We start from the raw sequence: 16613 nt of genomic DNA, 5'->3' as shown, positions 1-16613 counted from the left end.
ATCATATTACATTTTATTCTATTTTTGATGATTGCTTAGTCCCTTAGTTATCAGCGGTCGCCACAGCGGAATTAACCGCCAACTATTCCAGCATATGTTTTTACACAGCGAATGCCCTTCCAGCCGCAACCCAGTAACTGGGAAACACCCATAAACTCTCGTTATTACACTCACACACTACAGCCAATGTAGTTCATCAATTCCCCTATAGCGCATGTGTTTGGACTGTGGGGGGAACCGGAGCACCTGGAGGAAACACACGCCAATAGGGGGAGAACATGCAGCCGGGACTCAAACCAGCGACCTTCTTGCTGTAAGGCGACAGTGCAAACCACTGAGCCACCGTGCCACTCCAACATAAAGACTTCATAAGGCAATTAATGAGGCACACTGTGACTCCTACATAGCATTGTTGAGTGAGTCACTCATTCATTTTTCTGCTCAGAACAATGAAATGAAACAGGCCAATGTAAAGCTGAATTACACTTTAGTTTTGACGTTTGAAAGCACTTCAAAACTACAAAACTTAATGCTTCAGTCAGAATTAAAGCTCAGAGTTGGTCACGTCTCTTACCTTAGAGTCAAACGGTAATTTATTCTTGACATGAGGAGCCCAGTACTTGTTGGAAAGCTTGAGAGAGAATAAAAACACAAGAATGCATGAGCTTATTGAGTGCAGTTATGCATTTCACTTCTTCATCAACATCATTATCAAGGCTTTAGTGATTGACAAAACCAGCTTTTGGAGCATACACCTGGGTCATAACACTGGGATTCGATATCAATCGATACTGAAACTTTTAAAATGTCCATTTGCTCCTAACCGTTGAGCGCTGTTGTTCGCGTTACTTAACAGCGCTGATTTGATTGGGTGTTCATGTGCTCAACTGTGATTGGCCGTGAAGGTCATCAGTTCACCGAACTCACCGCTGTTTACTGCGTGTAACTACATATACAGGGACACCGGAGCGTACAAATCCAACTTCACCTTGCCATATGTACGAGCAATTCCAGCGTTATGGATGTGACAGTAAAAACTCAACACATAAATTCACATAGAAAGTAGATGTTAACATTATATTGAAACATCTGTTTATATTTTCCAGAACAACTAACCAGAGTTGTGGGAGCAGACAAATATCAATATGGAAACATGTTTTGTACATTAAATGAGGGAAATAAACATGCGTTATGGATATGATCACAAAAAGTCTGCGAGTTTGCAGCAGAAATTCTGTGAATTAACCTGCACAAATGAAACGATGCTAATCAAAAGCAGAAAATATGTCTCTCTATTGAACAGAAATGATTGACTTTAATTGACATTTCTGCATTAATGAGGAAAATTGTCGTTATGGATGTGACCGATGTGAAATTGCCACTTGTTTGACTTTGGTAAAGCAAATATAATTGTTTGAATACGCTGACAGAGGCATTTTTATAGAGGTAAAGTTGGTTTTATATTCGCACATTCGTTCCTTTAATGACCCATATATTGTTAACCACGCTAAGTTGAATATTGAGTCTGAAATAGCACGCAAAGATGACTTCAATACAATATTAGCACTATGTAATTGACTGTGAACAATGTTGTACTTTGATACTTTGATTTAAAAATGCAAAGAATACTTTTCTGAAATTATATTATTAACCTGAAAGTTTGAATGTGCGAATATAAAACCAACTTTACCTCTATCTATGATGGTTATTTGATAGAGGTAAAGTTGGTTTCGAACTTTCTCCTTTATAATATAATTCCAGAAAAGTATCCTTTGCATTTTTAAATAGACAAATTCTAAATAGTGAAATCATATTAGCAGGTAATGAAAGTACAACATTGTTTATAGTGAATTAGATAGTGCTAATGTTGTTTTGAAGTCATACTTGCATGCTAATTCCGATCGAATATTCAAAGTAACATGGTAAACAATATAGGGACTTCTCATTGGCTGCTAATATGATTTCCCTATTTAATTTGCAAAGAATACTTTTCTGAAATTATATTATTAAGGAGAATGTCTGAATATCCGAATATAAACCAACTTTACCTCTATCCATCACAGTACAACATTGTTCACAGTGAATTAGATAGTGTTAATGTTGTTTAGAAGTCATACTTGCATGCTAATTCTGATCGAATATTCAAAGTACCATGGTAAACAATATAGGGACTTCTCATTTGCTGCTAATATGATTTCCCTATTTAGAATTAGCACAGAATACTTTTCTGAAATTATATTATTAAGGAGAATGTCTGAATATCCGAATGTAAAACCAACTTTACCTCTATTTATAAAACCAACTTAAGCGCTTTACCTCTCTGTTCATCACACCTGCGCAGTTGCTGGGGTAAAATCAAAATAAAATCTCACCTGAGTGACAAACTCCGCGTTTATTTGAGACACTGATGGCGCAGAGGTTTTCACCAGCCGCGAGTCTTTCTGCATGACTGACATCTGATTATGATGCTGATGAATTAAATACAACCAAACAATCCTGCGCGTTAGTTTCTTCACTGCAGTTTAATGACTGAAATGTCCATTCACACCAACTAGATCAAACACACGCTGTAACGCCAAACTAATCAATACTGATCATCAATAGAAACTTTGTTTACAACACAGACGTTGTGTGTACGTTTCTAGCTTTAGCCACGAGCTAACATGTGTGCAACTGAAAGTCGCGGCTGATGACAACTTCTGCTTCCTGGGAGCGCATCCAAAATAAAAGTCTTATTTCGTTTACTTTTAATTGCAGAAAACTTGACATTTGGATCACAGTTTTTTTTTATTTCAACTGGGATGTATTAATATATTAAAGTATGCTACCAATATAATTACATTTCAGAACTGCAGAGGCTTTTAGACATAGAGGTAAAGTTGGTTTTATATTCGGATACCCTACTGAAAAATAACAGCTTAAACCAGCCTGGTTTTAGAGGGGTTTTGGTCACTTCCAGGCTAGTTTCCAGCCATTTCCAGCCTGGTCTTAGCTGGCCAGGCTTGAAAATGACCAGCTAAAACCAGCTTGACCAGCCTGGTTTTAGCTGGACATAGCTGGTTTTGGCTGGGCTGCCAGTCTGACTAGGCTGGTCAAGCTGGTTTTAGCTGGTCATCTCCCAGCCTGACCAGCTAAGACCAGGCTGGAAATAGCTGGAAACCAGCCTGGAAGTGGCCAAAACCCCTCTAAAACCAGCCTGGTTGACCAGCTAAAACCAGCCAACCAGCCCAGGCTGTTTTTTTCAGCAGGGTATTCAGACATTCTCCTTAATAATATAATTTCAGAAAAGTATTCTGTGCTAATTCATAGAAATCATATTAGCAGCCAATGACTATCAAAGTACAACATTGTTCACAGTGAATTAGATAATGTTAATGTTGTTTATAAGTCAAACTTGCATGCTAATTCCGATCGAATACTGAAAGTAACATGGTAAACAATATAGAGACTGCTAAATGAACGAATGTATGAATATAAAACCAACTTTACCTCAATCTTTTAGACCACTCTTTCTGAGCAATTCAGTTGCAGTTTTTCCATTATATCTACCACACTTAAAATACCTTTAAAAAATCATGTATATTTATTATTTTAAAAACACCATGACTTTTTTTATAGATTTTATTAATTTGTGTAACATTTCTAGGAATAGAAAATACACTTTTAAAATGAGACTGCCATGCAGGTTTATATTCGAGGTGGTTGCTTATATAACCATGTCTTGCTTCATTTTAAGCCATTTACATCAAGTACAAGACCATTATCAGGGTTTCTTAAGTTAAACTTTAGACGTTTTAGGACATTTTTAAGATCGTTATGAATGAAACTGTAGGAATTTTTCAAATGTTCCAGATGGAAAATAGTTTTATTTGCCCTATCAAAAAAATATTATAATTTAATACATTTAATAATACAATGCATTAATAATTAAAAAAATTAATATTTTAGATTTTATTTCTTAGCAAATATTTTAAATATTGTGTAAAAACAAGCAAGCTCTACTTGTATGTACGTTTTTTCCAACAAAAACTTTCTTTAAAATAAAAATAAAAAATGAACAAAAGTTTTAAAAACTATAATAAACTAAATCTCTGCACAACCATCTGTCCAGGTCGGTGTCCTCGGCAGTAAATACATGGAGAACAAACAAATGTTATTGTAGGGAAAATAATTAAAGATAAATAGAGTTAAAATGACCTTTTAAATAAAAAGTTTAAAGTTTTATTGAGATTGGGATTGTTGGTGATTGTATGGGTTTTGGACAGACTTGGTAGCAATACATGAACAAAGGAAAATTAAGACCAGTTTAAAAAAGATCTAGGACCTACAACTAAACATTTCAGTACATTGAAGACTTTTTAAGGTCTAAAATTTAGATTTTGAGATTTAAGACATTTAAGGACTATTTAAGACCCTGCAGAAACCCTGATAGTATTATTTACCTATAACTAACTGATCAATATTTCAACATTTAGCAGTTTTCCTATTTAACATAAGCTGAAATACCTAACAAAGATTACTTCAGTCTGGATTTAGCCTTTAATCTTATACTCTCATACAAACCTGACCAGGCCACTGTCAGAAATTGTGAATAAAATCTGAACACAGTGATGTGGAAGTTCCCGATTTCAATATGTTATTCATTATAGAACATAGTTGACACGTCTAACGTTTAAACTGAAAATCTATCATTTTACAGGGAAAATAAGCGGAGTTTATATCTCATGGCATCAACACATTCGAAAAAGTTGGGATAGGTCATGTTTACCAGTGTGACGCATCTAATCTTCTGTTACAACAGTCTGCAAATGTCTGGAAAGAGAAACTCGGACAGATCTGGAGTAGGTAAAGTGTGAGTAAACGATGACAGAATAACATTTTTTGAGTGAACTATCCCTTTAATATCCAGACTCATGCTTTCCTTCTGTAACGTTTTATATAATGGTTGGTTAAAACTCCAATTCTGAGGTGATGTGTCCCGTTCTGTTAACTTGCACTGAGATAATGTTGGTTTTATATTCACACATTCATTCAGCGACAACTTGTGACACGGTCTCTATACTGTTTACTATGGTACCTTGAATATTCGGGCTGAAATCACATGTAAGTATGACTTCAAAACAACAACATTAGCACTATTTAATTGACTGTGAACAATGCTTAGCCAAAAGAACGAGTATCTGCAATATCAGCAAATTTTGAGATAAATGCATTGACCGGGTATATTTTCTGTAGAATTTTAGATAATATCACTCTTATTTACAGGCTGAAGCATCCAACTGATGTCTAAGACTTGTCTGAAGAAACCAAAACAAACTTATTTGAATGCGCGTTAGCAAAATAAACAGTAAATGTTGACTTCATACAGACTTTGACTAATATTGGGATTTATACAACAGTTCTGTCTGGTTCTCGAATCTGATTGGCTGATAGCCGTGAGATATTCTGCAATCACAGCACTCGTACAGCCTCTTCACCCTTGTGTATTACTCCACCCACATAGAGTGACAGCACATCAGTAAACTCACTACAGATTGACAAATATTGCAGTTGTTGGACAACATAATGTACTTCTGAGGCTTTTTAGTCAAGAATGTAGTTGTTTAGATTACAACTCTGCAGTTTATTTATAAGGATAGTGCCTATTTTAAATATTCATAATTTCTGAGAGACATCGCCTTGGCATCCATTAGCCTGTCATTAAGCAAAGACGGTTGATGTTGTCCATCCACAAGATGGCAACAGAGACCGCATAATAAGACCTTAGAGGAGAAAAACTCAGCATAATTTCTAACTACAGCTGATCAAATCATGATTAAACAGGTAAGTGATATTCTAAGTTGATCTCTCTCTCTTTTGTATGTTGCAGTGATGTTTTTATACCATAGTAATTGTAGTGTTGGCCACTCTTTGTATAACCCCTAGTTACTTTTTGGTTGGCCATCTGTTACTAGTTCAGTAAACAGAAAGAAAGAAGAAATACCCACATGTGTGTAGCGTATTTCCATATCGCAAACACAACAGCAATCTGATAGTGTTTGCTGTGCTTTGGCTTTGCTTTCGAAGTTACTGTGATCTCCCGATTTCAACAGAGAAATACTGGGAAATCTCTGTAGACTGATGGCATTTCATGCTGTTCAGCCTTATAATCTTAAAATGTCAGCAAAATCAGCTGTTTCGTCATCACTTTAGACATTATGCTAGAGAATTATTCACATGCCAACTCTAAAGTGATGTTAGTGAAGCAGCAACGGCTACCGCTGTTCTGACGTCAGCTGCAGATGTGAATGAACGGCGGAAGAAAGTAGTTCCTCTTACAAAAGGATTTTGAGACTCTCCGTGTTTGATTTTCTTTTTTATTTACATGATTATGCCGTCAAACTGTTGTATAAACGCAATATCACACTCATAGCAGTGCCATATGGCTGTATATTGTCACTGGTGGGACACTAAGACACTCACCGTGCAGCCTTATGCCAACGCACGCCTCCCACCAATGCCTATTGATACTGCTAATTTCTAACTGTTATATTCAAATTTGAAGATCAAGCTTTTTCCAGAGGTCCATAATATTAAAAGTATTTTAGGAATTCATAACTCAGGGAAAATCCAGCTTCTTACATCCCAGTATGAGTTACATTACTGTGAGGATCCACACATACATAATCAAATCCACCACCATTTTGTTTATTTACAAAATTCAAATGTTTATTTCTTCATTCATCTACAGAATCAGTTGGGTATTAAATAACATGAATGATGTAATGGGAAAAGCTGCACTGGAAACTTCATGTTGGAGATTTTGATCTGTAATGACGGTCTTCAGAGCCACAAAGCAAGAACAAATCCTCCTTTGGTATTAACTGTGTGTTCTGACTTGTATCGTATTAGAAGTCTTGCTAACACTTTACAATAAGGTTCAATTAGTTCATGAAACAAACAATGAAAAATACATTACAGCAGTGTTTCCCAACCCTGTTCACGGAGGCACACCAACAGTTCATGTTTTGGATGTCTCCCTCATCTGACCCATTAGCTTCAGGTTTTGGAGTCTCTTCTAATGCAGTTTCCCAACTCTGTTCCTGAAGGCACGCCAACAGTACACATTTTCATCCTCTCCCTAATCAAACACACCTGAAACAACTCATCAGAACATTAGAAGAGACTCCAACACCTGAAGTTAATGGGTCAGATGAGGGAGACATCCAAAATGTGTACTGTTGGTGTGCCTCCAGGAACAGGGTTGGGAAACACTGCATTACAGTGTGCATTCATCTTTGTTAAGGTTCATGAAAATAGTCACCATGCATTAACAAAGGATATCAAGCACAACCATGGATTTTAATGCATAATGCATTAGTAAATGTTAAACTATGACTAATAAATGCTGTTCATGTTAGCTATTAACTAATGAAAGCTAAATGTAAAGTGTGACCAGACAAATCTCACTTAATGTCCAAAGGTCGCTCTTAAATTAAAAGGTTCATTTAGTCTAAAACTAAAATAAAAAATGTTTGGGTCTCACTTCATATTAAGTGTCCTTAACTACTATGTACTTGCATCAAAAAATAAATACAATGTACTGACTGTGTTCATAATGGATTTGAGAACACTGGTGCTCTTGAGTTGGGGTAGTAGTAGGGTTATGGACAGGTTTGGTGGTATGAGTAGGTTTAAGGGTGGGTTAATGTGTAAGGGATGGTCAACAGTGTATTTACAAATGTAATTACAAAATTTTATTACAGAAATAACTACATACAGGTGTTTAATCAAGCATAAGTACACAGTAAATACATGTATTCACACAATAAGTACATTGTAATGAATTATCAATTTCGGTGTAAGTACATAGTCGTAAAGGAGTCTTAATATAAAGTGGGACCATTTGATAATCCATTAGTTACTGAAAAAAGTAATTATATAATGTTAGTGTATGTATGTTTATTGTGTCAACTTGTTGTTGTAACAATAAAATGGTTGGTGTAATAATAATACAGTGTAATTAAAACATATAAAGGATATATGTAATGTTGTGTATTTGATTTATCAGAACGCTCCTCTCTAGAGTTCATTTTTCCAGCTATTGATAAGGGGGGTTTAGATGAAAGATCCACTAGAGGGCGCTGTCTACATTTGAGCAATCCTGAAATATGTTACTTAGGGTATGTTTTGTTGTACGTTTCAGATGACAAATCCACTAGAGGGTGCTGTTTACATTCGTGTGAACCTAAAATACATTACTTAGAATGCTTTTTGTTGCACGTTTCAGATGACAAATCCACTAAAGGGCGCTGTTTACATTTGTGTGAACCTGAAATACTTTACGTAGGGTGCGTTTTGTTGTACGTTTCAGATGAAAAATCCACTAGAGGGCGGTATTTACATTTTTCTGAATCTGAAATACGTTACTTAGGGTACATTTTATTGTACGTTTTAGATGACCAATCCACTAGAGGGCGGTATTTACATTTTTCTGAATCTGAAATACGTTACTTAGGGTACATTTTATTGTACGTTTTAGATGACCATTCCACTAGGACGGCGTTGTCGGAGATGGATAGGACAAAAACTTTTGCATTGCATGTAGTGACAATATGCGCTAGCAAAATAAACATTGTGAATTTGATTTCATCCGTACTTTTAAAAACAATCTGGACATCATCTACCTGATCCTACAGTTTTTACACTCTGAGGTTTATCCAGTCAGTTAATTATCCAAAGAGAACATTCATTTATTCGTTAAAACACACAAAATGCCCACAGATGCTGTATGAAACAGATAAATAAACAGTGATCTACAGTATTAAATGCAGCTGTTTGAGTGAATGTGAGATCTGAGGTCAGCGTTGGTCAGCAGATGTGTGTGTGTGTGAATGTCCGTCTGCTAGTCTATCTGCTGTGTGTACGTCTGAGTCTGTCTGTGGTGTATCTGGCACAGCTGGAGCAGCAGAAACTGGAGTAATACGGGCTGGAGCAAAGACGCGCGTAAACAATCAGCTTACAGTTCGCCAGTTCAGGCTGATCAACACAGTCTGATGAAGAAAACTGACCCCCGTCTGTATCTGTAAACAGAGAGAGAAAGACATTCACAAGTATATCTGATCATTAAGTCATTGAGCTTTGAAGGCAATATAAAATTAGGTAGAATGCGCTGTCTACATTTGTGCCAGTCTGAAATGTGTTAGCTTAGGGTACGTTTTGTTGCACGTTTCAGATGTCAAATCCACTAGAGGGTGCTGTTTACATTTGTGCAAATCTGAAATACATTACTTAGGGTACGTTTTGATGTACGTTTCAAATGACAAATCCACTAGAGGGTGCTGTTTACATTTGTGCAAATCTGAAATACATTACTTAGGGTACGTTTTGATGTACGTTTCAAATGACAAATCCATTAGAGGGCAGTGTTTACATTTTTGTGAATCTCAAATATGTTACTCAGGGTACGTTTTGTTGTTCGTTTCAGATGACAAATCCATTAGAGGGCGCTGTGTACATTTGTACGAATCTAAAATACGTTACTCAGGGTACGTTTTGTTGTATGTTTGAGATGTCAAATCCACAAAATGGAGGTGTTCACATTTCTGTGAATCTCAAATATGTTACTTAGGGTAGTTTTTGTTGTACGTTACAGATTACCAACCCACTAGAGGGCGCTGTTTACATTTGTGCGAATCAGAAATACGTTACTTAGGGTACGTTTTGTCATAAAAAATGAGTAGTTTTTTGATTTTCGTTTTAAAATTAAAAAACGAAAATTTAAATTCAAAGCATTTTTTTATTTTCGTTTTTAAATTTTAAAATTAAAAAATTCAAAAACGAAAACAAAAAAATACTTTAAATTTCAATTTTTGTTTTTTAATTTTAAAACGAAAATCAAAAAACGACTTGTTTTTCATTTTTCAATATCTGTTTCTAAAATGAAAATTCAATGACCAAAAGATACACGGACCCGAACTACATATTTCCAAGGAGTCTGTCAAAGTGTACAGTAAATATCATTGTTGTCAAAAGGAACTAATTATGTTGTCGTCATACTGCCCCCTAGTGTTCATATTACATAGAAACTGCAGTCAAACATATGTCGAAGTATGTATTTGCAGTTTTACACAAATGCAGGGCGAACAGGTCAGTGTATCTTTTGGTCATTGAATTTTCATTTTAGAAACAGATATTGAAAAATAAATAACGAGTCGTTTTTTGATTTTCGTTTTAAAATTAAAAAACGAAAATTGAAATTCAAAGCATTTTTTTATTTTCGTTTTTGAATTTTAAAACGAAAAATCAAAAAACGGCTCGTTTTTCATTTTCTTGTGATGAAAAACGGAAAAACAAAATTCAAAAATGATTTGATTTTCATTTTTTATTTTGAATAACAAAAACTAAAATCACCAGAAAACAAAAACGAATAAAGACTTGTTTTTTTATATTCCGAAACCAGATAGGCAGACGCATTTACGATGATGCAAAGCTGTCACACACAGGCTAGCCTACTATAGGCTATTATTTTTTTCCACTTAATAATGTTATAAAAGGTATTTTGGTATATCTTTTGGTCATTGAATTTTCATTTTAGAAACAGATATTGAAAAATGAAAACGAGTCGTTTTTTGATTTTCGTTTTAAAATTCAAAAACGAAAATAAAAAATGCTTTGAATTCCAATTTTCGTTTTTGAATTTTAAAACGAAAATCAAAAAAACGACTTGTTTTTCATTTTTCAATATCTGTTTCTAAAATGAAAATTCAATGACAAGATACACGGACCCGAACCACATATTTCCAAGGAGTCTGTAAAAGTGTACAGTAAATATCATTGTTGTCAAAAGGAACTAATTATGTTGTCGTCATACTGCCCCCTAGTGTTCATATTACATAGAAACTGCAGTCAAACATATGTCGAAGTATGTATTTGCAGTTTTACACAAATGCAGGGCGAACCGGTCAGTGTATCTTTTGGTCATTGAATTTTCATTTTAGAAACAGATATGGAAAAATAAATAACGAGTCGTTTTTTGATTTTCGTTTTAAAATTCAAAAACGAAAATTGAAATTCAAAGCATTTTTTATTTTCGTTTTTGAATTTTAAAACGAAAAATCAAAAAACGGGTCGTTTCTCATTTTCTTATGATGAAAAACGGAAAAACAAAATTCAAAAATGATTTGATTTTCATTTTTTATTTTGAATAACAAAAACTAAAATCACCAGAAAACAAAAACGAATAAAGACTTGTTTTTTTATATTCCGAAACCAGATAGGCAGACGCATTTACGATGATGCAAAGCTGTCACACACAGGCTAGCCTACTATAGGCTATTATTTTTTTCCACTTAATAATGTTATAAAAGGTATTTTGGTGTATCTTTCATTGAATTTTCATTTTAGAAACAGATATTGAAAATGAAAAATGAGCCGTTTTTTGATTTTCGTTTTAAAATTCAAAAACGAAAATTGAAATTCAAAGCATTTTTTATTTTCGTTTTTGAATTTTAAAACGAAAAATCAAAAAACGGCTCGTTTTTCATTTTCTTATGATGAAAAACGGAAAAACTAAATTCAAAAATTGTTTGATTTTCATTTTTTATTTTGAATAACAAAAACTAAAAACACCAGAAAACAAAAACGAATAAAGACTTGTGTTTTTATATTCCGAAACCAGATAGGCAGACGCATTTACGATGATGCAAAGCTGTCACACACAGGCTAGCCTACTATAGGCTATTATTTTTTTCCACTTAATAATGTTATAAAAGGTATTTTGGTGTATCTTTCAAAAAATTTAAATTCAAAAACGAAAATAAAAAATGCTTTGAATTTCAATTTTCGTTTCTTAATTTTAAAACGAAAATCAAAAAACGACTCGTTATTTATTTTTCAATATCTGTTTCTAAAATGAAAATTCAATGACCAAAAGATACACGGACCCGAACCACATATTTCCAAGGAGTCTGTCAAAGTGCAGATGCAATGCAAGAGATTGATATTGAGTCTCAGAAATCATGAAATAAGGGGGCTTTCGAGAGAAGAATTTGTCGTGAAATGCTTGAGTGATGAGGAAAGGCTTGTTTTCTTCATATCATAGTTATTCCCAGTTTAAATAACCACTTCATTCTTAATTCGACCGAAGCCAAATTGTCTTCACTTCCTAAAGTCAAATAAAATAACTCGATAAACATTATGCATAACTTTGAGCAGGCTAAATGAGCGACATTCATTCTTGTCCTACATTTGAATGCTACATCTGACTATTTAATGAGGAGGTGACTGTGTGACTTGCAGGTTCTATTACATGAAGTGGTGTTTAAACAGGGGTTTTCAAGCTGATTTGAGTATTGTGTTATATTATTCTCTTCACAGACCTTGTTGAGGGGTTTTGGCCAGTCGTATTTCAGCCGCTGCGCTGACGGATAACGTCCCCGTGTAGGCGTTGCAGGTGTACGTGCCCTCGTCCACTGACTGCACATTATTGAGTGTGAGCGTCCCGTCTGCAGACACATGAACACGATGTCCATCCGGCCGCACTGGTACACCATTCCTGTCCAATTAAATGAGGCACATCAGACGTTCAAAGGGTTAATTCACCCAAAAATGACTATTCTGTCATCATTCATTCATTCATTTTCTTTTTCGGCTTAGTCCCTTTATTAATCTGGGGTTGCCATATATTCTGTCATTAATTACTCGTTAATTACTCATTAATTGGCTCAGTGGTTAGCACTGTCGCCTCACAGCAAGAAGGTCGCTAGTTTGACTCTCAGCTGGGTCAGTTGGCATTTCTGTGTGGAGTTTGCATGTTCTCCTCATGTTGGCGTGGGTTTCCTCCGGGTGCTCCAGTTTCCCCCACAATCCAAACACATGTGCTATAGGCTAATTGATCAACTAAACTGGCCGTAATGTGTGTGTGAATGAATATGAACGGATGTTTTCCAGTACTGGGTTGCAGCTGGAAAGGCATCCGTGGTGTAAAACATATGCTGGGTAAGTTGGCGGTTCATTCCGCTGTGGCGACCCCTGATGAATAAACTAAGCCGAAGGAAAATTAATGAATGAATGAATGAACAGTGTTCTCTGAACTGACCTTGACCAGCCGACGCTCACGTTTTCTCCAGTCACGACGCAGGCCAGTTGAGCAGTGCTGCCCTGCACCACATCCACATCTATGGGGGCTCTAGTGATCCTGAGATCCCCTGCAGAAACACATTACAAGCAGAGTATGGGCTGCACAATTCATCCAAGTAAAAGCAAAATGATGAGGTCAGAGTCAAGCAATGTGTTGATTTACACGCTGGTGTTTTCAGCATCTCAGAGACTTGTTTCACAGTAAATACTCACATGCATGGGAGCTCCACTGGTATCTTTGACCAGTGCTAACCATCCTCACATCATGTACTTTAACCCTTTATCAAGCGAAGAACCATCTATGGTTACTTTATTGATGAATTATAGTTTACAATATATGACCTGTCAGTTGGTGTTTCTGTGTGGAGTTTGCATGTTCTCCTCGTGTTTTCTTACCCGGGTTTCCTCCGGGTGCTCTGATTTCCCTTACAGTCCAAACACATGCGGTACAGGTGAATTGGGTAGGCTAAATTGTCCGTAGTGTATGAGTGTGAATGAGTGTGTATGGATGTTTCCCATTGATGGGACAGGCATCCGCTACGTAAAACATATGCTGGATAAGTTGGCGGTTCACTCCGCTGCGGCGACCCAGATTAATAAAGTGACTACGCTGAAAAGAAAATGAATGAATGAATGAATGAATGAATGTATGTATGTATGTATGTAGATAGACAGACAGATAGATAGATAGATAGATAGATAGATAGATAGATAGATAGATAGATAGATAGATAGATAGATAGATAGATAGATAGATAGATAGATAGATAGATAGGTGTGTGTGTGTGTGTGTGTGTATATTATTATGGAATATTTTAATTTGTCGTTTTTAAAATCTTGAATCTTGAACACTCATCAGACACTCCTATATAAATTCTCCTTCAGTGAAGAGTTTCCTGTGCTGTGCGATTAGCTGAGCCTCATAACTAGCCAGCGTAGATTTTTTGTGCACTTTATTAGCACGAAAAACTGCTGTTGTTGAGCTGAGAGGGCAGCTACTGATTGTTTTACTTTTTGATCTCGTCTGGCACCAGTGTAAGAGCTGAAGGCCTGATGTTTTGTTTCATAATGTCTTTTAATATCATATTCCTTCATTACTGCAACTGATTCCTGGCAAATTAAAGACACATTTCCCGCTGACCTCTGTGAAGAAATATTCTTTGCCCCAACGTGACTGAAATTTCCTAAATCCAAAATGTGATTATCAATTATGTTTCCTTCAGTTTGTTCGGTTTGTTTTACTTCATAACAAGAGCTGCTGCCTAATTGAAGGCATGTCATAGCGACACCCGGTGGTTATTTATTGAATTACGTTCATTTTTGTATTGCAGCCCAGATTCTATTAATATTTATAAAAACCCTCGCGGGCCGCCACAAAACTGATTGTGGGCCACAGATGGCCCGCGGGCCATAGTTTGGACACCCCTGGTTTAAAACAATAAAAACTGCTTTTTTTCTAGCCAAAATAAAACAAATAAGACTTTCTCCAGAAGAAAAAATATTATAGGAAATACTGTGAAAAATTCCTGTTACACAGATATTTGAGCAGAGAAATAGAAACACACCCAGAACTCTGAGCTGGACCTGACGCTCCTCAAACTTCTGTGCATCTGTGACTGTGCAGGTATAAAGTCCTGAATCCTCTGCGGTCAGCTGCTTGATCACCAGTGTGCCGTCAGAGTGCTGAGAATGCCTGCATGAGGACACAACACTCAAACAAAGTCCCTTTGAGGCAAGTCATTTCACTTGGCGCCACAGAATTCGGACATACTACTCGGTTTGCATACTATTTTAAATATATAAGTATATTAAAAATATACTATATAGTAGAGAAGTATGAAATTTCAGATGCAGCCTATTAGTTTGAACAGCTTGCATACTGTTTTTAACGTACTATATAGCAGGGAAGTATGCGATTTCAGACACAACCTTTGAATTCAGACATACTACTCAGTTTGCATACTATTAGTACTAGATAGTAGGAAAGAATGCGATTTCAGCACACACTATTCGACTATTGTTTTTAACATATTATATAGTAAGGAAGCATGCGATTTCAGACGCAGCCTATGAATTCAGACATACTACTAGGCTCGCATACTGTTTTTAATGCACTATATAATAGGGAAGTATGTGATTTCAGATGCTGCCTATGAATTCTAACATACTACTCAGCTCGCATACTGTTTTTCACATACTATATAATAGGGAAGTATGCAATTTCAGATCCAGCCTATTAATTCAAACATACTATTAAGCTCCCATACTGTTTTTCACATACTATATAGTAGGGAAGTATGCAATTTCAGATGCAGCCTATGAATTCGGGCATAATACTCAACAAGCTTACAGTTTTTAATGTACTATATAGTAGTGAAGTATGCCATTTCAGATGCAGCCTATAAATTTGTACATACTACTCGGCTCGTATACTGTTTTAACGTACTATATAGTTGGGAAGTATGAAATTTCAGATGCAGCCTGTGAATTCGAACATAATACTCAACTAGCTTACTATTTTTCACATACTATATAGTAAGAAAGTATGAAATTTCAGATGCAGCCTATGAATTCAGACATACTACTTGGCTTGCATACTGTTTCTCAAATACTGTATAATAGGGAAGTATGCGATTTCAGAAGCAGTCTTTAAATTCTGACATACTATTCAGCTCGCATACTGTTTTTCACATTATGTAGTAGGGGGAAGTATGTGATTTCAGATCCAGCCTATGAATTCGGACATATTACTCGGCTCGCATACTGTTTTTCACATACTATATAGTAGGGGGATGTATGTAATTTGAGATGCAGCCTATGAATTCAGACATACTACACGGCTAGCATACTGTTTTTCACATACTGTAGTACAGGGAAGTATGTGATTTCAGAAGCAGCCTTTGAATTTGGACATACTACTCAACTCTCAACTGTTTTTAACATACTATATAGTAGAAAAGTATGTGATTTTAGAAGCAGCCAATAAATTGGAACATACTACTCGGCTTGCATACTGTTTTTCACATACTATAAACTAGGGAAGAATGTGATTTCAGACGCAGCCTATAAATTCGGACATACTACTCGGTAAGCATCCTGTTTTTAACATACTATATAGTACGGAGAAGAATGTGATTTCAAATGCAGGCTATGAATGACATGCTACTCTGCTCGCATACTATTTTTATGTATTGTATATATATGTTATTATGTAGCAGGGGAAAGTATGCGATTTTAGATGCAGCCTTTGAATTCGGATATACTATGCTCTCATACTGATTTTAATATACTATATAGTAGGGGGAAGTATGTGATTTAAAACGCATACTATGAATTCGGACATACGACTCAGCTTGCATACTGTTTTTCATATATTTTATAGTAGGGAATTATGCGATTTCAGACACAGCCTATGAATTCGAACATATTACTCCCTTACATACTGTTTTTTAACTTACGATATAATAGGGACGTATGCTATGAATTCGAACATA

General features: G+C 35.7%; 2 protein-coding genes across 6 annotated transcripts in view; both read right to left on the bottom strand.

The window, feature by feature from the left end:
- Positions 1-2460, bottom strand: part of aqr (aquarius intron-binding spliceosomal factor) — a 71055-nt gene extending 68595 nt beyond the window's left edge. The window contains exons 1-2 of the mRNA XM_056476781.1: positions 2373-2460; positions 575-631 (exon numbers count right to left, since the gene is read on the bottom strand). Coding sequence (XP_056332756.1) covers positions 575-631; positions 2373-2456 — 141 coding nt within the window. The 5' untranslated portion in view covers positions 2457-2460. The remainder of the gene's footprint in view (positions 1-574; positions 632-2372) is intronic.
- A 6251-nt stretch (positions 2461-8711) lies between these two features.
- The window catches only part of paplna (papilin a, proteoglycan-like sulfated glycoprotein), a 63995-nt gene continuing 56093 nt past the window's right edge, over positions 8712-16613 (bottom strand). For all 5 annotated transcript variants that reach the window (XM_056477439.1, XM_056477440.1, XM_056477438.1 and 2 more), the window contains 4 exons: positions 14685-14812; positions 13079-13187; positions 12360-12535; positions 8712-9062 (listed from right to left, as the gene is read on the bottom strand). In XM_056477439.1, coding sequence (XP_056333414.1) covers positions 8890-9062; positions 12360-12535; positions 13079-13187; positions 14685-14812 — 586 coding nt within the window. In that variant the 3' untranslated portion in view covers positions 8712-8889. The remainder of the gene's footprint in view (positions 9063-12359; positions 12536-13078; positions 13188-14684; positions 14813-16613) is intronic.

The sequence above is a fragment of the Danio aesculapii genome, chromosome 17 (genome assembly GCF_903798145.1).
Source record: "Danio aesculapii chromosome 17, fDanAes4.1, whole genome shotgun sequence".
NCBI lineage: Eukaryota > Metazoa > Chordata > Actinopteri > Cypriniformes > Danionidae > Danio > Danio aesculapii.
This window is presented reverse-complemented; position numbering and strand designations above follow the sequence as displayed.